Source organism: Bubalus kerabau, chromosome 17, assembly GCF_029407905.1.
Source record: "Bubalus kerabau isolate K-KA32 ecotype Philippines breed swamp buffalo chromosome 17, PCC_UOA_SB_1v2, whole genome shotgun sequence".
Classification (NCBI taxonomy): domain Eukaryota; kingdom Metazoa; phylum Chordata; class Mammalia; order Artiodactyla; family Bovidae; genus Bubalus; species Bubalus kerabau.
The window spans coordinates 18,713,831-18,739,033 of NC_073640.1; the positions used below are offsets into that span (position 1 = coordinate 18,713,831).

General features: G+C 36.6%; 1 protein-coding gene and 1 long non-coding RNA gene across 5 annotated transcripts in view; one reads left to right on the forward strand and one right to left on the reverse strand.

Annotated features, from left to right (window-relative positions):
- The window catches only part of LOC129631599 (uncharacterized), an 80,387-nt gene that overhangs the window by 40,231 nt on the left and 14,953 nt on the right, over positions 1-25,203 (forward strand). The window contains exon 2 of the long non-coding RNA XR_008704129.1: positions 6,023-6,175. This is a non-coding gene — a long non-coding RNA (uncharacterized LOC129631599). The remainder of the gene's footprint in view (positions 1-6,022; positions 6,176-25,203) is intronic.
- Positions 1-25,203, reverse strand: part of ITFG1 (integrin alpha FG-GAP repeat containing 1) — a 315,997-nt gene that overhangs the window by 24,252 nt on the left and 266,542 nt on the right. Inside the window, exon 15 of one of the 4 annotated variants that reach the window (XM_055552728.1) lies at positions 18,734-19,909. The exons of the other annotated variants lie outside the window; for them this stretch is intronic. Coding sequence (XP_055408703.1) covers positions 19,779-19,909 — 131 coding nt within the window. The 3' untranslated portion in view covers positions 18,734-19,778. Of the gene's footprint in view, positions 1-18,733; positions 19,910-25,203 lie in introns of those variants that run through there. 4 annotated transcript variants of the gene reach the window in all.

Sequence of the window (25,203 nt, forward strand, 5' to 3'; positions counted from 1 at the left end):
ACTTACCTCAAAAAGAACCTAAGAGTTTGTGTGGCCAACTTAACTTAGGTCAGCCCCTAATACTCCCAAATTTATAACTCCAGCTTAGAATTACAATCCTTGAACTCTAAGTTCTTATATCCAACCTATTATTCCATGTTTTAAGCTCAGTGTCTCTTATTTCCATGTTTTAAAAACATTGTGTGTGCGTGCTCAGTCGTGCCAGATTCTTCGGGGCCCTATGGACTGTAGCTCTCCATGCTTCTCTGTCTTTGGGATTCTCCAGGCAGGAATACTGGAATGGGTTGCCAAGTCCTCCTCCAGGAGATCTTCCTGACCTTAGGGATAGAACCTGAGTCTCCCGCAGCTCCTGCATTGCAGGCAGATTCTTTACCACTGATCCATACACAATCCCCAAACATCCACAATCCAAACACTTATTTCTACCTCCATGGCTATTACCTTGGTCAAAGGCACCATCATTTCTAACCAGAATTATTTTAATAGTTTTCTGATCAGTTTCCCTGTGTTAGCTGTTGTTCTTCCTATACTCTGTTTCACTTTACATTCCCTCATTTAACTCAGATTTTATCTTCTACTCCTTAAATCCCCTTCTTTCATTCTACTGCAAGACATGGGTCTCTTCACTCACTGTTCCTTGGAGATTCCAGGAATACCTTAGGGCTTCTGCTCTGGCTTTCTCCTCTACCTGGAATATTCTTTAAAATAACCATGTGTGATTCCCTTATAGTCTTCAAATCTTTGTTCAAATGACATTTTCTCAAAGAAGCCCATTCTGACCACCATACATAAATCTGATGACTTCTCTATCCTTCTTACCCTGCTTTATTCCCCCCAGAGTAGATATCACCTCTTAACTATTACATAGTATTAAATAACTTATCATAACTATTTATTTATGATTTATTGCCTCTTATCACCTACTAGAATGTAATCTCTATGAGGGTCAAGAAATTGGTCTGTTTTATTAACCTACCTAAAGAGTCTAGAATTGGTCTAACATATATTAGGCACTCAGTACATATTTGTTTAATGAAGGAAGGAATCAATGAAAGAACTTTTACCCTCCAAATGTGTCAGACCTGAGATACTGTATCAATTTATACCACATAGATACCAGTACAGAAAGATAGTCTACTTAAAGGTAAAGTATCAGTTATAAATAAGAATTTTGAGCAATTTATAATAATACATAAAAAGTATTTACAGTATCAGTTATCTTTATTGTGAGGAAATCAAGAGGTCAAATGTTTTGATCAAAACTACACAGTTACTAAATGGTGGAGCTGGAATTTTCACTTTGGCAGCTTAATTCCAAATTCCACACTCTTTTTCATTACCTGTGATCCTTTTATTCAGCTGGAAGAAAAGCACTGATTTTGCCTTACTGCTCTATAAAATGCTCTATATAATGACAAAATAGCACCCCCTCCACCACCAATGCCCATTGTTCATTTCTTTTACTGTTTGGATCTCTATATTTGTGGGGTCCTAGGATATGATCTGGAAATCTGTAACATTTTTTACGTAGTCATTCCAGTCAACATGGCATTTGTAAATGTTAATCAAATCAGATATCCTAGCCAGAAAAAGTCTAGCAATGAAATTATTTATAATCTACTACGATAATATAATCTTTTTTCTGATATTTTAATTTTAAAAGTTTCAAACAACTTATATGTGAACTTCACAGAAAAAGAATCTCTATGTCAGATGTTACATATATATATATTCTAATTATGTGAAATTAATTACAAAATCTGAGGTGACCTTTGTGGCTTAAAAAAATATTTGAGTTGATCTGAGACCCCACTGCTCCAAATTTCTGGAAAATTTAAAATACCATAGCTGTTATAATAGGATGATTTCCAGTAATATACAGGTGACCACTTTTTAAATAATAAATTATCAACAAAGAATAGCAGTCAAAGAAAACTGATAAAATGTATTAAAACAGTGACAACTTTGAATATTTAAATTCATTGCTGAAGTGTTTAGTCAGTTTTAGGGAGACAGCTAATTCCTATATATAGAACAGTCATAAGAAAGGCTACTTATTGTCAACAGGCTAAACTTACCTGTGCTTCTTAACATCATATTCTAATGTGACACCAGAATTCAGAAGTGGGGAAAAAATAGGACAGCATAGATTTGGAAAGAGAAGCCAAAAAAATTTTGACTGAGAATAATAAAAATATTGGTGTTTAATTTTAAAATTTGGCTACAGACACTTGACATTTAAAACATTCACTAAATCATAGCTTGTCTTATTTCTGTCTTAAAATTCATTGATTTAAATTAAATGTATGGCAACTCACAAAGAAAATATAAATGAAGCAGTTTTCTGCTTGATGGTAAAATCTTCTACTGGTTTATATGACTAAGACAAATTTTTTTTTTTTTTTTACTTTTAGAAAACCTAGTTTAGAGTGTAAATGGATTCTCACTAATCACTCACTTATTAAAGCCTGTGATTAATTAATTAGCTTGTTTGTTATATAGATATTAAGCACCTGCTATATATCAGGTACTCTGTTGACTGGAGAATCAGCTTAATCAATTTGTGATCAAATTATAAATCTAAGACACATGTTAATTTAATGTAACTGTATAAATACTCTTTGGTTTTTAATAGTCCTACTTAGTAATCATCTTAAAAATAAGAAATAGGATGTCTTCATAAAAAGGCATAATCCATGTATAGAAAGTAGTTAAGATCTTTAAAAAGTATGTGGTGTTACCAGGCGCTCGTGAACGTAGATCCAGAAGAAAGAGCCTGTATTTTCAGTAAGTAAACACTGCATCGAGAATTCATGAAGCTACATGCCTAAATGCTGAATTCCTGGGCTTCAGAAGTCAGTATTGTAGCAATTTATGGAAAATTTCTTAAAATAATGGTTGGCTTCTTTTCCTTGTAGTCAATGGGGGGCTTTTAATGGAGAGTAAAGGAATCCATTGACTATCCTTTGGAGTATTCTGACTTATTTCTGAACCCAGCTTCTAGATAACTGACAAAGATAAAGTGATGAAACACGTAGAAGAATCTCTTACTAGACTGAAAATAGCTCCATAAGAACAGGTACTTGGGTCTTTATCAATCACAGTAGAAAAGCTTTTGTATACACACATATACATAAATAGTATGTATAATATATTTTAGAAAACTTAATGAATTTTTGCCTAACTTAAAAAATTTATGACATTTAGAATTCCACTTGTTTGACTTAGAATGAATAGAATACTAGATTTCTAAATTATATTCACTCAAAACTTTAATATAGTTCCATGTATTTTGGCATCTAATATCCCTGCTGAAAGCCTAGAAAGTTTATTTTAGTGGTTAAAAAAAATTTTTTTTTGAATGAGGCTTGAAACTTCTAGTCCAATTCTGAGAATATGGAGAAATACTATGTTGTAAAAAAAAAAAGTAAATTAACATGTGATACAGTATTACTAAAGTATAGATTTTATTCAAATTTCACAAACTTTTATGCTAGAGTCCATTATTTGTTTTCATACCTTATGCAAGATTCCAAATGGTATTTAATTGCATTGAGCAGCTTCAGCTGCATGCAACAAATTCTGGTAAACTCTCTTTTCATTTTTATTCTGTTACAAATATTTTCTAATTTTCCTTGTTCTGGCTTCTTAGATAAACCCATCATTTAAAAGTGGACATTTAATTTCCAAATACCTGGGTTTTAAAAAAGTATCTTTGATATTAATTTCACATTTTGATAGAATGCTTTCTTCTCTGCAATCACCTTCTGTGTTTTTTTCAGTCTTCTGACTTATTGAGGCTTTCAATGGCTAAGTCAAAGATCTCTCTTGGTAAATGTCACATTGTACTTGAAAATATGTAGGTTATTTTCAAATGTCTTTTGATACTGATTTCTAACATAATTCCACAATGATAACTGGACAGACTCTGTATGATTTCAGCCTTTAGACCATCAAATGTGGTACCTTGTTTTATGTCCCTGGATACATTCCAGTGTCCCCTGGTTTATAGTCTATGGGGACTTGAATAGAATTTGCATCCTACTGTTGTGTGAAAGCTGTACAAGTCTTAATTATGTTGAATTGGTTCACAGTGCTTTTCAGGCCTACTATATTTTTCTACTTTTCTGTATATTTCTTCTATTAATTTTTGAGAGTTTGATATTGAAACGCCAACTAAAAACCTTCATTTATCTACCTAAAACATAATTGTAATATATAGTGAAACTATATGTAACTGTGTTCTGTATTTTCCAAATCTCCTGAAAATGTATTATCATACTTTCATTATTTAAAAAATAACATAATAAGAAAATCCCATTAGGAAGCAGCAGTGCTCTCAGGCCAACACACACTTGTAGGCCAGCCACTCTGGAGCACCCTTTGTTCCTACCTGCTCACACACCTTGGCACCATTGTCTGAGATTGCTACAGCCATTCTTGTGTTGGTTACTATGGGACGTCTCTCCTTAAGCTTTAGGAAAACCTTCACTTATTTTTCCTTGAATAACAGGTCTCTGGTCTGTCATGGGAACAGTTCTGCCAATTCAAATGTGACTATGGTATAAACAGTAAAATGATTTAAAAATGAAAAAAAAAAAAGAATAAAAAGAACAGGTGCTGAGGAGTTTCCAATCTAGTGACTTCTTCATTTGTATGCCCCATCCCACAGAGCAGAGTAAAAAAGCTGGCTTAAAACTCAACATTCAAAAAACTAAGTTCATGGCATCTGGTCCCATCACTTCATGGCAAATAGATGGGGAAACAATGGAAATAGTGACAGACTTTATTTTCTTGGGCTTCCAAATCACTGCAGATGGTGACTGCAGCCATGAAATGAAAAGATACTTGCTCCTTGGAAGAAAAGCTATGACGAACCTAGACAGCATATTAAAAGGCAGAGACATTTCTTTGCTGGAGGTTTTTCAAGTAGTCATGTATGGATGTGAGAATTGGAACATAAAGCTGAGCATTGAAAAATTGATGCTTTTGAACTGTGGTATTGGAGAAGACTCTTGAGAGTCCCTTGGACTGTGAGATCAAAACAGTCAATCTTAAAGGAAATCAGTCCTAAATATTCATTGGAAGGACTAATGCTGAAGCTGAAGCTCCAATACCTTGGCCACCTGATGCGAAGAACTGACTCATTTGAAAAGATTCTGATGCTGTGAAGGGTTGAAGGCAGGAGGAAAAGGGAATGACAGAGGATGAGATGGTTGGATGGCAGCACCAACTTGATGGACATGAGTTTGAGCAAGCTTCAGGAGTTGGTGATGGACAGGGAAGCCTGGTATGCTGAGTCCATGGGGTCACAAAGAGTTGGACATGACTGAGCAACTGCACTGAACTGAATGCCCCATTACCAGGGCTCACATAGTGGCTGACACATATCAGGCATCTGGTAAATGTCTGCTTTACTGACCTGAAGGTTTGATAGTAAATAACAAAATATAATGTGTACAACTGTTTAGTTTTTCTTGAGGTTTACTAATATGCCATTTAAATGATTGCTGTTGAAGACCTCCATTTTGGCTTTGAATTAAAATAACTTTGATACTAGTTTAAAGGTGGGAACTTGAACAAATATTTTCCTTAACAGAAGAGACCTGTGATGTGATATGATGGAAAGCACACAGGATTTGAATGCCAAAGACAGTAGTGGACCCTGCTTTGTTTGATCTTTAGAAAGTTCCTTGCCTTCTCTAAGCCTTAATTTACCTGTTTATTCATTCACCTTAACATTTGTTGAATGTACATTGTAGGCCTTTAACAGAGATGAAAAAGGCAAATCTTGACTTGGGGGTGCTTAAAGATACAGCAACAGAAAAATGTAACTTGAATGTTTCCTCATCTATAAAATTAGAATTACAATGCCACTTACTGAACAGGTTTTATGAGGTAATTACAACAACAGAACTGATTTTTAATGTATATAAAAGTGCTTTAAAAACTGCAAAGCACTATACTAATGTTACTTGTTATTTTGATTATTCATTCCTCATATTTTCTGTTTTATTCTTAGGCTGAATTTCAACTTGATATTAGTTCCTGAAAAACACCATAACACCGGTTTTGCATAGAAGTTTTTGATTTCTCATTTGGAATAAATGAGGAAGGCTAAAATCCCGATTCAAGCTTTACCTGTCAACCTGCTTTCCAATTATGAATTTAGAATGTGAGTATATTTTCGTTCCTTTTCTTTTGTTAAACTGATATATAGTTCACATGTACTTTAAGGCCCACCAGCTTCCGGTACACCGTTCAGTGGTCTTTGCTCCACAAGGCTACAGCTCTCACCACTCGTCCCGGAACGTTTTTATCACCCCAGAAAGGAAACCTGTGCCCATTAGCAGTCACTTCCCATTTCTTCTCCAGGCTCGTTCTTGGTACCCCACACTGCCAGTTTCTTTCTATTTCTACAGATTTGCCTTTTCTAGACGTTTAATATAAACAGAACCATGTAATATGAAGCCTTTTGTATCTGGTTTCTTTCACTTCAGTTCTTTCACTTAGATTAATGTTTTACAAGGTTCATCCAGGTTATAGCATGTTTCATGTTTTTAATGGAATAATTTTCCATTGTACTGATATGCCACATTTTGTTTATTCATTTATTAGTTCATGGACATTTGGTTTGTTTATTAGACTTTTTGGCTATTATGAATACGAATATAATGCTATGAATATCCATGTAGAAATTTTTGTGTGACATATATTTTAGACTCTCTTGGGAATATATGAAAGAGTGGAATTAACGGTTCATTAGCTTCTTAAGTAACTGAGTAGTTTGATTTTGATAACTGCTTTTCTAGGACCTAATGCACATAAGCATCTAATGAAGGAATGATAAAAGCCATTGTCAATGCATGAAAAAAGAATGCAAAGGGAAAAAATAAAACATATCCACAGCTCTCATAAAGCTGAACTGCATTGGGTGTTATTGCCTGTGGAGGTCTAATTTAATGGTCTGCTCTCCTTTACAGAGTTGTATAAAGGAGGTAAACCTTCCTGAGATTATGTGCTATTATATTTCAGCTGTCATTCTCTGGATTAAAAAGATAAAACTCTGATTTCCAAAGTGGACAATGTGGTATAAATGAGCTAATGGGAATAGCTTGACTTGTGCTTTAGTGCATTTTATTTTTCAAGTTGGAGATCTATACCCCTTTGAGAGGCAAACCAACAGGCCACAGAGTTTTGCTATAAACTCTTTTTTGGTGGTGATGAAAACCAGAAGGGAGTAAAACTGTTTAGTTTTGATATAGGGATTAAAGACACATGACTACTTTATAAACCAAAGGTGAGAGGCAGCCATTTTTTAGTTTCAAATTGCAAGATAGGTTATTATTTAATGAAATGTGATTTAAAAGTAAATGTTTATTAGAGTAGGTAGATGTCACATGTTAGTCACCTTGCAGAGAGGTAGATGCAATTCTTGGCTATCAATAGACACAAAGCCCCAAAATACCTTATGAATTTTCCTTTACTAAAGTCACTTTTTTCACATGTACCTTTTCCCTAGAGGATGTGATTAAAATTGTGAATATCAGTAAGCATGTTCTCTTAAACTCTTAAGTTTTCATTTTCTCCTTCTCCATACTTCTTTCCTTTTACTGTCTATTCAAATGTACTAGTATTTACTGTACTTCCCAAACATACCTTTTTAATAATGTTGATAGGTCCATTTCTGTAAATTCTTTCATATTTGGCTCTTAAGCAAACAGAATACATTATTTTTAGTGATTATTTATTACTGTATAACAAGCCAACTCAAAGTTTAGTGGCTTACAACCCTAACCATTTTATTTCTCTTGATTCTGTGGATTGGCTGGACTTACATGGTTGCATTCAGCTGGTAGGTCAGTTGGAATGCCTGAGTAGGCTTCTCTCTTTACAATCTTTCACTCTTAAGCTGACTAGACTGGGCAGACTTCAGGGCAGCATTCTAAAAAGGTAGGTCTCAAAGTCTAAGAGTTTATCAAGGCTCTGTTTGTATCATGTTTGCTGATGTCCCCTTGGTTAAGCAGAGTGAATGTGGAACAAGACTATTATGAGTCATTGTGGCCATTAGTGTAGAAATTCATACCTGAATATTCATTAAGACGTACTATATTTTGTATTCCTTTTTCACTTTCCTTTTTTGGGGAAGTTTCTATTCACATTGTGAGCTCACTGATTCTATCCTTGACCATGTCCAAGCTGCTGCTGAGCCAATCAAAGGCATTCTTCATTTCTGTTAATCATGTTTTTGCTTTCTAGCATGTCAATTTTTTTTCCACTGGAGCCCTTAGGATATTAATCATATTATCTTAAATTCCTAGCCTTATAATTACAAAATCTGTCATAACTGAGTCTGGGTCTAATGTTTTGTCTATTCAAAGTACAGTTTTTCTTTTTTTGCCTTTTAGCATGTCCTGTAACTTTCTGTTGAAGGCTGGAGCTGATGTTGGCCTTCAGTTGTTATGCTTACCTGACTATGGACTGGACTCTGCACTGACTCGCTACTGTAACTGTAGGTGTCAGAGGCTAACACTTCCTCTCCTGTCCTTGTTATTGTCTCTTCTGTTATTTTTGGGTTTCCTTTACCTTGCTCAGCTGTAATCCCCTGTTGTTATACAGGAACCTGATTGATGTGGTGGTAAGATGTAAAGGGAGGGTAAGTGTTCTCCAGTGCTGAAATTAGGTCTCAGTTTTTTGTGAGTCTATGGCCCTGGGCTGTGACTTTCCTAGTGCTTCTCTACCTCCAATCCATCCTCATAGGTGAGGCAGGAAGACTGGAGAGGGCTCGAGCTGGATATTTCATTTCCATCAAGTCAGTCAGGCTCTGGTAAAAACAAAGTTGCCTACATTTTGGTAAAATAATTACCCTCGAGGGCAGGCCCTTGTTTAAGAGAACAGTAGCTCTGGGAGTATTTGAAGATGTTTATTTTTCCCCTTATTCAGGCTTAAATTGAAGACAATAGGGAAAACCACTAGACCACTCAGGTATGCACGTGAAAATGAAGCCACTTAGTCGTGTCCAACTCTTTGTGACCCTATGGACTGTAGCCCACCAGGCTCTTCCGTCCATGGGATTTTCCAGGCTAGAGTACCTGAGTGGGTTGCCATTTCCTTTTCCAGTGGATCTTCCTGACCCAGGGATGGAACTCAGGTCTCTCGCATAGCAGGCAGATTCTTTACCATCTGAGCCACCAGGGAATCTCAGAGCATTCAGGTATGACATAAATCAAATCCCTTATGATTACACAGTAGAGGTGACAAATAGATTCAATGGATTAGATCTGGTAGACAGAGTGCCTGAAGAACTATGGATGGAGATTTATAACATAGTACAGGAGATGGTGACCAAAACCATCCAAAGAAAAAGAAATGCAAGAAGGCAAACTGGTTGTCTGAGGAGGCCTTACAAATAGCTGAGAAAATAAGAGAAGTGAAAGGCAAAGGAGAAAGGGAAAGATATACCCAACTGAATGCAGAGTTCCAGAGAATAGCAAGGAGAGTTAAGAAAGCCTTCTTAAATGAACAATGCAAAGAAATAAAGGAAAACAAAAGAATGGGAAAGACTAGAGATCTCTTCAAGAAAATTGGAGATACGAAGGGAACATTTCATGCAAAGACAATAAAGGACAGAAATGGCAAGGACTTAACAGAAGCAAAAGCTATTAAGAAGAGATGGTAAGAATACACAGCTGCTGCTGCTAAGTCACTTCAGTAGTGTCCAACTCTGTGTGACCCCATAGACGGCAGCCCACCAGGCTCCCCGTCCCTGGGATTCTCCAGGCAAGAACACTGCAGTGGGTTGCCATTTCCTTCTCCAATGCATGAAAGTGAAGAGTGAAAGTGAAGTCGCTCAGTCGTGTCCGACTCTTCGCGACCCCATGGACTGCAGCCCACCAGGCTCCTCCGTCCATGGGATTTTCCAGGCAAGAGTACTGGAGTGGGGTGCCATTGCCTTCTCTAAGAATACACAGCAGAACTATACAAAAAAGATCTTCCAGATCCAGATGGTGCGGTCACTCACCTAGAGCAAGACATCCTAGAGAGTGAAGTCAAGTTGGCCTTAGGAAGCATTACTATGAACAAAGCTAGTAGAGGTGATGGAATTACAGCTGAGCTATTTCAAATCCTAAATGATGATGCTGTTTAAGCATGGCACTCAATATGCCAGCAAATTTGGAAAACTCAGCAGTGGCCACAGGACTGGAAATGGTTAGTTTTTATTCCAGTCCCAAAAAAGGCAATGCCAAAGAATGTTCAAACTACCGTACAGTTGCACTCATTTCACATGCTAACAAGGTAAAGCTCAAAATCCTTTAAGCTAGGCTTCAACAGTACATGAACTAAGAACTTCCAGATGTACAAGCTGGATTTAGAAAAGGCAGAAGAACCAGAAATCAAATTTCCAACTTAAGCAAGGGAATTCCAAAAACATATCTGCATCTGCTTCATTGATTACGTTAAAACCTTTGACTGTGTGGATCACAACAAACTGTGGAAATTCTTCAAGAGATGGGAATACCAGACCATCTTACCTGCCTCCTGAGAAACCTGCGGATCAAGAAGCAACAGATAGAACCGGACATGGAACAAAAGACTGGTTCCAAATTGGGAAAGGAGTATGTCAGGCTGTATATTGTCACCTTGTTTACTTAACTTATATTCAGAGTACATCATGCAAAATCCTGGGTTGGATGAAGTACAAGCTGGAATTTAGACTTGAGGGAGAAATATCAACAACCTCAGATATGCAGATAATACCACCCTAATGGTAGAAAGTGAAGAAGAACTAAAGAGCGTCTTAATGAAGGTGAAAGAGGAGAGTGAAAAACCTGGCTTAAAATTCAACATTCAGAAAACCAAGATCATGGCATCCAGTTACATCCCTTTATGGCAAACAGATGGGGAATAAATGGAAACAGCAACAGACTTAATTTTTGGATTCCAAAATCACTGTGGATGGTGACTACAGCCATGACATTAAAAGCAGCTTGCTCCTAGGGAAAAAAGCTATGATAAATCTAGACAGTGTATTAAAAAGCAGAGACATCACTTTGCTGACAAAGGTCCATAGTGTCAAAAGTATGGTTTTTCCAGTAGTCATATACAGATGTGAGAGTTTGACCATAAACATGCTGAGCGCCGAGAAGTGATGCTTTTCAACTGTGATACTAAAGTAGATTCCTGAGAGTCCTGCGGGCAGCAACGAGAACAAACCAATTAATCCTAAAGGAAATCAACCACGAATATTCACTGGAAGGACTGATGCAAAAGCTGAAGCTCCAGTACTTTGGCCACCTGATGTGAAGAGTCGATTCACTGGAAAAGACTCTGATGCTGGAAAAGGTTGAGGACAGGATGAGAAGGGGGTGACAGAGGATGAGATGGTTGGATGGCATCACCGAGTCAATGGGCATGAGTTTGAGCAAACTCCAGGGGACAGTGAAGAACAGGGAAGCTTGGTATGCTGAAGCCCATGGGGTAGCAAAGAGTCAGACACGACTTAATGACTGTACAACAACAACAACAACAATAATTTTCTCTCTTTCTGACAGAAACACAAGGGAATTTTTCTTAGATATTGACCCTGAGAACTTTGTGTGGCTCACTGAGGTAAGAATCATGAAAGTCTGGGTCCCCAAGGGCAGGATTTTTTAACCTCTCAAACCGAGTCTCCAGAATTACACTTTAAGTGTTCCTGCCTGTAGCTGGTCCTAGCTGTGGCTTCTGCTCTGGTAAGCTTTCATTCTCTGCATTTGTCTGTCTTTCTAGTGTTGGGGCAGGGTTTGCCCCATGTCTTCAATTCTCTAATGGATCTAACACGAGTTATTGATTTTCATTTTGGTCATCTTTTGGCAGGTGGGAGTGGGGTGAGGTGGAATGGGAGGATGGGAGTATGATTTCTAAGCTCTTTACATGCTGGGCCAGAAACCAGAAGTTTCCAATACTGTACTTGTTAAATGGAGATTTTTCATTCACTTTTTTCTTTCTCTTTCATTTTAAAATATATTTTAGCAAATGGGCAATCAGGTCTATGTTACATTGTTCATTGATTTTTAAAACAACATAAAATCTTGAAATAAGTTGCATTCATATTCTAAATTGATACTTTTAATGCTGCTGCTGCTGCTAAGTCACTTCAGTTGTGTCCGACTCTGTGCGACCCCATAGACGGCAGCCCACCAGGCTCCGCTGTCCCTGGGATTCTCCAGGTAAGAACACTGGAGTGGGTTGCCATTTCCTTCTCCAATGCAGGAAAGTGAAAAGTGAAAGGGAAGTCGCTCAGTCGTGTCCAACTCTTCGCGACCCCATGGACTGCAGCCCACCAGGCTTCTCTGTCCATGGGATTTTCCAGGCAAGAGTACTGGAGTGGGGTGCCATTGCCTTCTCCAGATACTTTTTATAAACATACACAATTAAGTAAAATGTATCATAATGGTTAGTAAACTGCTCACTGAATTAAATTTTAAAATAATAAATATTTTGTGTAAAGACCAATGACTGAACTAAGTTCCAGGCCATTTGCCAAGTGACACAAAAACACTGAAGCAACTAAATAAAACCAGAGGGAACATCTGTCTAGGCTACTAGAGTTTTCCTCAATGCACTTATGAAAATAAAAAGGAAATATTCAAAGATACTATAGCTTTTGTGTGTAAAAAACAGATTTTAACAAATAGAATAAGATTTTCTTGACTGACTGACAAATCCTTTTTGAGTCACTCCTAATAAAGAATCCGCCTGCAATGCAGGAGACCCCGGTTCAATCCCTGGGTCCGGAAGATCCGCTGGAGAAGGGATAGGCTACCCACTCCAGTATTCTTGTGCTTCCCTGGTGGCTCAGCTAGGAAAGACTACCTGCCATGTGGGAGACCTGGGTTCAATCCCTGGGTTGGAAAGATCCCCTGGAGAAGGGAAGTTACCCACTCCAGTATTCTGGCCTGGAGAATTCCATGGACTGTATATAGTCCATGGGGTTATGAAGAGTCGAACAAGATTGAGCGACTTTCACTTTCACTAATAAAGTTATATTTTTCACGTTTTGACTTTTCTAGTGTTATCCATATCATACATCAATTCTTCAAATGATTTCCCTCACAAAAATGTCACCTGTAAATCAGTCTACAATGGCCTCTTCCTTCTTTGAGTTCCTGTTACACTTATTGTTGCCAATAATTTGATGCTTATTGCTTTGTAATTCCTATTTAAGATATTTTAAAATATATGTCTAGTTCTTAAAATATAAAGTTCCTGATATTTGAAATATAAAGTAATCATGTCTTAATATTTTTGCACATTCATAGCACTTGGCAAAGTATCATCTTAAGTTATTCAGGCAAAGAAGAAGAAGAATATCAGATTTCTAGTTAGTTTTGTAGGTAATGATACGGAGTTGTAGTCCTTTCTCATTATTGCACTCTAGACACCTAAGTCTCATAGAAGACGTCTGTGAATACTGAAGTCAGTCATCTTCCAGAAAGTTATTAGTCTTCTACAAATATTTCATCTTTCATTAGTACTTTATCATCTTATTTTTTCTTGATTTTACTCCCCAAATAAACGGTAGACTTTTTGAGGATAATGACTATATGTATAATTTCAATGGGAACTGTGAATCTTTTTACTTATTTTTGGCTGTGCTGGGTCTTCGCTGCTGCACATGCTTTTCTCTAGTTGTGGTGAGTGGGAGCTACTTTCCAGTTGTGGGCTTCTCACTGTAGTGGCTTCTCTTGCTGAGGAGCTCAGGGTGCACAGGCTTTAGTGGCTTTGGCAGGACGGCTCCATAATTGCAGCTCCTGGGCTCTACAGCACAGGCGCAGTGGCTGTGGCGCACGGGCTGAGTTGCTCCACTGCATGTGGGGTGTTCCCAGACCAGGGGCCAAACCTGTGTGCTCCGCACTGGCAGGCGGACTCTCCACCACTGAGCCACCAGGGAAGCCCCTGACTGTATTTCATACTTTTTAAAAGTATCTAGGATTATAAGCTATACTTGTATGTTCAGTAAATATTTTTTGAATAACAATAAAAAATCTTACAGCAAACCACTATCACTGTGCAATTTGCTGTATGCATAGCCCCCGTTCTCAGACAATATACATAATTATAATTACAATTTCCAAAAATATTTATTTGGCTGGATTGGGTCTTAGTTGTGGCATGCAGGATCTTCGTTGTGTCATGCAGGATCTTCATGGTGCACAGACTCTCTAGTTGTGGCATGTGGGCTCCAGTAGTAATGGTGTGGGGGCTTGTTGCTCTGTGGCACGTGGATCTTAGTTCCCTGACTAGGATCGAAGTCATGTGCCCTGCATTTATCCCTGGACCGGTAAATCGGTACCAAGGAAGCACCAATAAAAGTATGCTGTGCTGTGCTTAGTTGCTCAATTGTGTCTGACTCTTTGTGACCCCATGGCCTGTAGCCCGCCAGGCTCTTCTGTCCATGGAATTCTCCAGACAAGAATACTGGAAGGATTGCCATGGACTCCTCCAGGAGATCGTCCCAACCCAGGGATCAAACCCAGGTCTCCCACATTGCAGGCAGATTCTTTACCATTTGAATTACCAGGGAGGCTGTGATAAATATATGTGGTAAACAAATAAATGTGGTAAATTTAAATATAACGATAAAGTATATTTAAGTTTTATAACCTACTGTTGTTTCTCTGAAAGAGGTTATTATGCAAATCTGTTGGTGAGGATATCCTGATTGTCATTTAACTAAATGGAAAGGACTAATTTAAGTAAATATCAGAGTCTCCCCGATCCCCTCTCCCATCTCTCCGACACCGCTGCCATTCGTATCATTTACCCACGCGCTGTCATCGCCCGGTGCACTGTTACTGCCATTAAACAATCTAAAAGTTAGTTTTTACATCAATGAAGAAATAAAAGGGCTTCTTTTATCACCATGTATTTCTTCTTGGAGTATATTTATTCCTTTCTTATGTAGATATGAGTTTCTGACCTGTCATAGTCCTCCCTGAAGAACCTCTTTAACTATTTTTAGGTAGCAAATGTACTGAGGATGCTTCCCTCAGTTTTTGTTGGTCTGATAAAGTCTATTTTCCTTCATGTTGAAAAGATAATTTTGCTATACATAGAATTCGAGGTTGATAGCTTTTTCTCTCAACAATTCAAATATTTCATTCCCTTCTTGCTTGCATTGGTTTCTGACAAAAAGTTGGCTGTAATTTGTACCTTTATTCTGCTAGATGTAAGGTATTTTTTTCCTCTGGCTTATTCTTAAGAGTTTCTCTTTGTCTTTGTTTTTTTGCAGTTTGATTATAATATGCATTGGTGTAGATTTGACATTTAACCCATATGATATTCTCTGAGTTTCCTAGGACTGTGGTGTAAGTCATTAATTTTGGAAAATTCTTGGACATTATTTCTTCAAATATTTTTTATGCTCTGTCCTTTCTTCTCCTTTTATATTCCAATTATATATATATATATATATTTCACTTTGAATTTGTTATTGGATGTTCTGTTGTATTTTTCCTCCCCTATTCTTTTTTTGGTTTGTTTGTTTTTCCATTTCAGGTTGGGGAATTACTATCGACATGTCTTCAGGTCACTGATTTTTTTCCTTGTGCATGTCTACTCTACTGATGAGCCCATCAAAGAAAGGCATTCTTTGTTACCACTATTTTGATTTTTAGCATTTCCTTTCAATTCTTTCTTAGAATTTTCATCTCTCTGCCTACATTATCCATCTGTTTTTACATGTTGTCCACTTTTTCTATTGGAGCCCTTATATGTTAATCATAATTATTGTATCCTTTCCATCTGATAATTCCAAAATCTGTGACTTATCTGAGTCTGGTTCTGATTTTTGCTTTATTTCTTCAGCCTATGTGTAGTGGTAAGGTGGTATGGTGCAGGGAGGAATTCAGCAACATCCCAGAAAGCAAGGAATGTACCTATTACCCAAGTGCTGTTTCTGAAATCATTATGAAAAGTAAAAGATCATGAAGTACAAAAATCATAAGCCTATAGCAATAAAAAAGAAACAGACACATCATAAAACAAAGTTGTGTTTGTTAAATTGTAGCCACCATTTCACTTTACACAGTTACCATAGTTTAAATAGAAATGAAACAAAGTGTTAGGGATGATTTCCTTTTTTAGAATATGCTAAGCTTTTGACAAGATGACATTTAAAAATACTGGAGTACTGTTAAGAATGTGTGGGTTTGTAGTTAGTCTTGAGTAATCTAGCTTTACTAGTTAACAGCTGAATGACACAGCTAAATTACTTTAGTTCTCAGAGTCTCAGCTGTAGAATGAGGACTGCCTAGTAAGGCTCCTGTGAAGTCCAATGAGATGACATGTAGTGGGTCTGAATAGTGTCCAGCACAAGGCAGGGGCTTTATAATAAACATCCACAGCTCTAGTAATCTTAATTCAGTTTTTATGAAGTAATCCCACTACTTTATGTTAGATTTTTAAAAATTTGTTTGTAATCGGTTAAGAACTGTCACTATGATCGATTTTGGTAAAGTTTTCTGCCTTAAATCTTATTTTAAAGAAATGGAAGTCTTAGTACTGATTTTATGTAATCATTCATTCAGCAACTATTTGGATGTCCTAGAATGGGCAACACACATAAATACAAAATACACTCCTCAGTGCACCTACAGTATATGGGAGATAAGACAAAACTAATGATACAAGGTAGAGTGTGGTAGGTGTTGTAAGGAGAAGTACAAGATAATATTCTACTGACATTTGGTGGAAAGAGAGTTTATTTCCAGTTTTGAGAGCCAATGGGATGGTGCTGATATTGTCACATTTGAAGTTCTGAGATATAAGAATGGGGAAGAGTTAGAGATTGAAAACATGAACAAAGGCCTTTATTTTGGAAGGTCTTTGAAGCTGGATAAATGGGAAACCAAGCTGGATATGTACCAGATGCATAAAGGGAAAAGATAAGGCTGGTAGGTAATTTAGGGTTCAATTATGAAAACCCTTGATTCTTAGGCAGTAGGAAGCCACTTTGGGATATAAAAGCAAGAAACTAGATTTCTAAGAGATCTCAGCATTCTAGAAACTAATCTCTACGTTACTGAGTACAACTGTTCAGGCAATTGCTATCTAAATTTACAGAGAGCAATGTCAAGAGATTATGGGAAGATAAGAAAATATTGATCCATGATTTAGGTCTTTGTGGGAGTAGTGTGGGGACCTATGAGGCATTATGTTGAGTATGCACATTATCATTATGGGTCTGTAACATACATTTGTTTTTTTGTGGTCTAGAAAGTCCAGATCAATAATGGAAAAAACATATGAGAGGATAAAAATTTAGAATTTGTTTTAGGGTAGAGCTAGTTTAAAAAGGGAAATACTTATGAGGAAGCTGTTAAAAATATAATTTGTGATTAAATTAGTACTTTCTTTAAATTTACTTATTTGACTTTACCTTCTACTGTATTTCTAATGAATTTAAGATAGGGAGTGGTGAAAAATTGATTAAGGAGATGCAAAATCTAGTTTTTTCCCCCAAATACCTTCTTTTTTTTTCCCCCTTTTACCAAATGCCATTCTATTTCATCTCCAGAATTTTATTTCATTCTTGCATTTGTTCAGGATATACTGAGTGGTTCTTATGTAACAGGCATTGTATACATAATATATTTGTGAATTTAAATCTTTATTGTAGCACTTAGCAGCTTTCTATGGTTCCTGTTGTGCATAACCTGAAGTTAGAGGAAAACATGGCTAATGACAATAGCCCCTAAGTAAGACTTAGGAATGAGAAGGAATAGTATTACTGAGTAATGAGTGAGATTTTAATTAAATTCCTTTACCAAATATACTTACATGCAGACAGAGTTTGCTGAGTAATTTACACATTGTAGGATGACAAAATATTTGCTAGCAGAAACAACAGAATAGACAAATTATCTTCTTTCCCCCACTTTCTGTTCTCAAAGCTGTTATGTGGTAGTTTTCCCTTCAGTATTAGTATTATAGTCTAGTATCTATAATACTAGAACTCAGTTCATAAATAGAATTTCATGAACCAAATTTTTTGGTTTCATTGACACTGTAATTTCTTATTTTCTTTCTTTTGGTTTCCCAGAATATGACTTTGACTCACTTGTACTGTGCAGATGGGATTTTTAACTGCTCAACAGCTGAATAATTTGTAAACTTCCCTTGCAGTTTCTCAGACTTTCTGCATTTCTTATAATTAATTAATTTATAAATTCAACTTACAATTAAATGAAGAGGATATACAGTACTGTTTATGAGCTATTTCATATTTCCCTCCCTCCCTCCCTCTCTTTCATTCCACTGAAAAAAAATCATTATTAGCCATGCTTTCATCTTAATCTCTGTGGACTTGACAATCCCTATCAGATCTTTAGTTGGTATAAGATTAAGGAAAGGGAATGATTCTTCTTGTAAGAAGAATTCATTCTTTATGATAAAAAGAGTGTCATGGATAACCCAGCAGGGCATAACAACTCCATTCTCTTTTGTTATGAATTATAGTTTTTGACACAAAAATAGGCCTGATTAAGTACTCAAGCTAAAATTTCTGGGTATGACAATTTAAAATATGATGAGTGATTAAAATAAAATGACCTAGGACTAAAAAATTCTTTTATGGATAATTACATGTGGATAAATGGAACATGACTATACTCTGGAGATAATTTCAGAAAAAATGTAGGTGAGAAATTGACATACGAATAATACATTTTTTTGGACACTGGAAGATGTAATTAATTGACAGCTATTTATTAAAATGGAGAAACCTGAAAGGTTAAAATTTTAGAAAGACAATGTGCTTATTATGTGTTACAACAAATCATTTTTTCTCAGTGCTTCTTTTACATCAGTCTGCTATATATTTTAACTGCTCTTATATTTGAGGCTTATGATGAAGGGTGTATAGTAGGTAAAGGTTACTAATGCTTTTCTCAGATATGTTAACAAATAGTAACTTTAGAGGACTAATGAGAAATAATTTTATAACAGCAGGGCTAAATAAGCAATTTAAGAGGTAGAAAAATACTTGTTGGTCTAATAATGTTACTATTTACAAATGACCAACAACTCACTAATGCACACAATCTGGCCTACATGCTCCTGTCTACTAAGTTCTTCTTTAATATTATTTAGGAAATTTGGGTCCTTATTGTAGATTTCTAGCTGATTTATAAAAGTAGTAAACAGTTATTTAGAAAATTAATGTCTCCTCTGTAATATAACTGTTTAATAACATTTAGCTATTGGCTTTGCTAGGAAGTGGAGTAGGACCACAGAGTACTTGGTAATAATGATAAAATCTGTCTATAAGCAAAAAGGATAATTAGGCCAGGCCTTTTCTGAAAAACACTAAGGCAAGTTATTGTTTCTGACAGTGGCTTTCAAACATTTTTGACCACAGTCCACAATAAAAACTAAGTTTCATGTCATCACCCACTTATGAACACAAACATACTAAAACTTCCATGAAACAACACTAATGTGGGATACTTTTGATATTTTTTACCTTTTATTCTATTAAATATAAAGTCCTTATCAGAAGTCATTAAAATCATTTCATGACCCACTAATGAGTAGTGACCTTAGCTGCTCTATAAGAAAACCAGGGCTATTTATGTGGTCATTCTCTTCCTAGAGTAGAAAGTACTCTACAAGTGGGGCAGGATGGGTTGGAAGGTATGGCTTAACCAATTTCTTTAGATTCCAACATGCCTGAAAAGTGAAAGTGAAAGTTGCTCAGTCGTGTCTGACTCTGTGACCCCATGGACCGTAGCCTGTCAGGTTCCTCTGTCTATGGAATTCTCCAGGCCAGAATACTGGAGAGGGTTACCATTCCCTTCTTCAGGTGGTCTTCCCAACCCAGGGATCGAAACCAGGTCTCTCGCACTGCAGGCAGATTCTTTACCATCTGAGCCATCAGAGAAGCCCATCAACATGCTTAATTAACATTTAAAGTAGAAATTTCATCCTTTAAAATTTGGCATAGGTTTTCACAATAGTACTTCCTTAATTAACTGCTACTTCCCTGTTTAGAATGTCTATTTATGCATGAAATATAGCATATGGTTAAAATATTTATGATTATTTATTAACATATTTCTCAAATTAAATATATTTCTCATAGCAACATATGATCAGTGTACTAAACTAAAATGCAAAAACTATATAAAGAGAATCCCACAACCAAAAGATAATCCTAGTAACATTTCTATATGTCATTTTATTTTTATATTTTCCCTACACATGGGTATACTAAAAACATCTACACTCATACAATTTAGATTATGCACACAGATATGCCTCCTTCCCAAATGTCAGACCCTAAACATCTGTTCATTTCATCAAAAATTATTCTAAAATATTTCATAGGCTGGAAACTATAATAAAATGTCATAATTTATTATTTCTCTATTTTTGGACATTTAGATTTTCCCAGTTTGCTACAGCCTTTTATTTTTGGCCATGAAAACGTATGCATTTATTTGACTTATTCATTCAGTTGCATTTATTTTTCTATAGATATTTTCTCCTTTGTTTTTATGCTTACAGATTCCTTCCCAGTCTAGGGAAGAAGTAAATATTTAATGGAGTGAGAATAAACCCAAAGTTCCATTTTTGTTTTGGGCAATCACATTAGGAAATACTGTTCCATTCACTTAAAAAAACAGCAAGGGGTAGTAAATATCATTGAATGGGTTTTTAACATCTAATTAGATATATTACTAGGTATCAATGCCTGGCTTGTAGTAGAAGTTCAATAAATATATATTGTGAACAACAATCCCTATTAAAATTTTTTTTCTGTATCTAATTTTTTAAGAGTATTTTGGTAGGTTTAAATTTGCATAAAATTTACCTTAAAAAAAAAAAAAGCACTAAAAGTAGTAGTTATGAAAATCTAACAAATAGGATGTGAATCTCTTGAAATCTTGCTCTCCCAAGATAAATGTTAACAATTTGATGAGTATTTTTCTAGATTTTTTCCTATGAAGCATTATTCATTTAAGCACACAAAAATATATCAAATATATCTTTACTGTTATCTTTACAGTTGGGAAAAAAGGAGCAAATTATCCAGTTACTGTATCCATAAGTAAAACAATTTCACAGGAAACTAGAACTAAAAAGAATGAAATTTTGCCATTTGCAACAACAAGGATGAACTTTGAGGGTATTATGCTTATTGAAATAAGTCACAGAAAGACAAATACTGTGTTTTTACTTATATGGAGTCTAAAAAATAGAACAAACAAATACAACAAAAGAGAAACAGACTTATAGATACAGAGTACAAACTAGTGGTTACCAGAGGGACATGGAGAAGGAAAGGCAACCCACTCCAGTATTCTTGCCTGGAGAATCCCATGGACAGAGGAGCCTGGTGGGCTACAGTTCATGGGGTCACAAGAGTCGGACACAACTTAGCAACTAAACCACTATCACCACCAGAGGGAAGAGCAGTGAGGTGACGGGCAGTAGAGGGGATGGGAATTAAGAGTTAAGAACAACTAGGTATAAAACAAATAAGATACATGGATATAATGTTCAGCACAGGAAATATAACCAATATTTTATAACAACTTTAAATGAAATATAATATATAAAAATACTGAATAACTATATTGTACTCCTGAAATTAATATAACACTAAGTCAACTATACCTCAATTTAAAAAATTAGGACTAGCTATATGGACATGAAAAGATTTAAATAATATACTATTATATGAAAAAAAAGAAGACAGGTCTTTAAAAAACTGATCTACCGTGATGAAAATAAAGAGATTTTCCCCATTTTAAACCATCAGTGCATTCCTATGATAATCACCTGATTGATGGTCTTAAGAAATAGAGGGATGGTATGGGGAGGGAGGAGGGAGGAGGGTTCAGGATGGGGAACACATGTATACCTGTGGCAGATTCATTTTGATATTTGGCAAAACCAATACAATATTGTAAAAAAAAAAATAAATAAAATAAATATAATTAAAAAAAAAGAAATTCTTTCAAAATGTAATTAAATGAATAGTATTTTTGATAGCATTTTTGATTGATAGTTTGCAAGTGGGCTAAATTTTGGGTTTTAGATATGCTGACTTTGTATTGTTGTTGTTGCTCAGTCTCTAAGTCGTGTCTGAGTCCTTGTGACCCCATGGTCTGCAGAACACCAGGCTCCTCTGCCCTCCACTGTCTCTTGGAGTTTGTTCAAATTCATGCTCACTGAGTTGTTGTTGCTATCTAACCACCTCTTCCTCTGCTGCTGCCTTCTCCTTTTGCCTTCAATCTTTCCCAGCATCACGGTCTTTTCCAATGACTTGGCTCTTCACATCAGGTGGCCAGAGTATTGGAGTTTCAGCTTCAGCATCAGTCCTTCCAATGAATATTCAGGGTTGATTTCCTTTATGATTGACTGGTTTGAGCTCCTTCCATTCCAAGAACTCTCAAGAGTCTTCTCCAGCACCACAAATGGGAAGCATTACTTCTTCAGTGTTCAGCCTTCAGTGCTCTTCTGCTTTTGTTAGGTCCTTGCTGTTTCTGTCCTTTATTGTGCCCATCTTTGCATGAACTGTTCCCTTGTTATCTCCAATTTTCTTGAAGAGATCTCTAGTCTTCCCCATTCTATTGTTTTCCTCTATTTCTTTGCATTGTTCATTTAAGGAGGCCTGTTTATTTCTCCTTGCTATTCTCTGGAACTCTGCAGTCAGCTGGGTGTATCTTCCTTCTTCCTTGCTTTTGGCTTCTTTCCTGAGCTATTGGTAAAGCCTCCTCAAACAACCACTTTGCCTTCTTGCATTTCTTTTTCTTTGGAATGGCTTTGCTCAGTGCCTCCTGTATAATGTTACATAGCTCCATACATAGTTCTTCAGGCACTCTGTCTACCAGATCTAATCCCCTGAATCTATTCGTCACCTCCACTATATAAACGAAAGGGATTTAATTTAGGTCATACCTGAATGGCTTAGTGCTCTTCCCCGCTTTCTTCAATTTAATGCCAAATTTTGTAATAAAAGAGCTCATGATCTGAGCCCCAATCAGCTCCAGGTCTTGATTTTGCTGACTTTATATAAAGCTTCTCCATCTTCAGCTGCAAATAACATAATCAGTCTGATTTCTGTATTGCCCACCTGGTGATATCCATGTGTAGAGTCATCTTTTGGCTTATACGAAATGTATATTTGCTATGATCAGCATGTTCTCTTGACAAAACTCTATTATTCTTTGCCCTGCTTCATTTTGTGCTCCATGGCCAAACTTGCTTGTTATTCTGGGTATCTCTTGACTTACTACTTTTGCATTCCAATCCCCTATGATGAAAAGGACACCAAAGGACACTTAGTGTTAGTTCTAGAAACTGATGTAGGTCTTCAGAGAACTGGTCAACTTCAGTTTCTTCGGCATTAATGGCTGGGGCACAGACTTGTCATGCTGACTGTGATGCTGAATGGTTCGCCTTGGAAATGGACCGAGATCATTCTGTTGTTTTTGAGACTGCACCCAAATACTGTGTTTAGGACTCTTTTGTTGACTCTGAGGCCTACTCCATTTCTTCTAAGGGATTCTTGCCCACAGTAGTAGATACAATGGTCCCCTGAATTAAATTCGTCCATTTTCATCCATTTTAGTTTCACTGATTTTAAGATGTTGATGTTCCCTCTTGCCATCTCCTGCGTGACCACATCCCATTTACCTTGTTTAATGGACCTAATGTTCCAGGTTCCTATGCAGTATTGTTTTTACAGCATTGGACTGTATTTCACCACCATCATTTTCACATCCACAACTGACATTCTTTCTGCTTTGGCCCAGTCGTTTCCTTCTTTCTGGAACTATTAGTAATTGCCCTATGCTCTTCCCTAGAAGCATACTGTATACCTTCTGACCTGGGGGCCTCATCTTCTGGTGTCGTACCTTTTTGCTTTTTGATATTGTTCATGGGGTTCTCACAGCAAGACTACTGGAGTGGATTGCCATTTCCTCCTCCAGTGAAGCATGTTTTGTCGGAACTCTTCACTGTGACCCATCCGTCTTGGGTGGCCCTGCACAGCATGGGTCATAGTTTCATTGAGTTATGGCAGCCCCTTTGCCATGACAAGGCTGTGATCCATACAGGAGTGGCTTTGTAAACTAGCTATAAAATTATATCAGCTTTATGAAGTTATATTAGCTTCATAACATGAATGAATAACTTCATCTTTTTCTGCATTCTGAAACATCTAATCTAGAACTGAAATTATCAGCATCTTGAAAGTCTAAAAGAGGGACTTCCCTGGTGGTGCAGTGGTTGAGAATCTGCCTTCTGGTGCAGGGGACATGGGTTCACTCCCTCATCATGGAACCAGGACCCCGCCTGCTGTGGGGCAGCTGTGACACAATCACGGAGCCCATGCTCTCTGGAGCATGTGCACCACGCTGTGCCACAACCAAGGCCCAGTGCAGGCAGAAGTAAAATAAATATTTTTTAAAAAAGAAAGTCTAAAAGAGTTCACTGATAAAAAATAAAACCAGTTTGTCTTGGAATCTATTGTACAGTTTAATATATGTATGTTTTGAAGTGTAAATAAGTAATTTGTTCAAATCATCTATATCCAGATTGTGTCTTTGACTGACGGTGGTGTATCAACATATTTGACTATACAATTGACTCTTGAATAACACAAGCTTGAACTGCTCAGGTCTGCTCATATGCAGATTTTTCTCAATAGTAAATACTACAGTACTACAGAATTCACACTTGGCTGAACTGAAGGATATGGAGGAATTAGGCCCAACTATAGATTATAGGCAGATTTTCAACTGCACAGAGGGTCGGCGCACCTAACCTCCTGTGTTGTTCAAGGGTAAACTGTAATTGAGTTTGTCAGTTTCTCCTTGAATTTTTCAGTTGTTGTTTTATGGAATGTTTCTGTGCTGATGAAGCAGCATGATGACAGTGTTAAATGTGTACAATTAGCTTAAAAGGAAGTACATGCTGGCATATTTAATAAAATTATATAAAATGAAAATTGCCATATAATGAGTTCGTTTTAAATTTAGTTCATTTAAAAATGGAGGAGTAACAATAACTCTGTTTACATGTACTTCTTCATGGTTAGGACTTTAGCAGTCTCAAAGAAGCATATGTGTATGTTAGGATTCCTTTTCCTTCTTAGAGAATTGAAATGTTTGGACCTTATCTCAGTCAGCTAAGCCATCTGTTAAGATC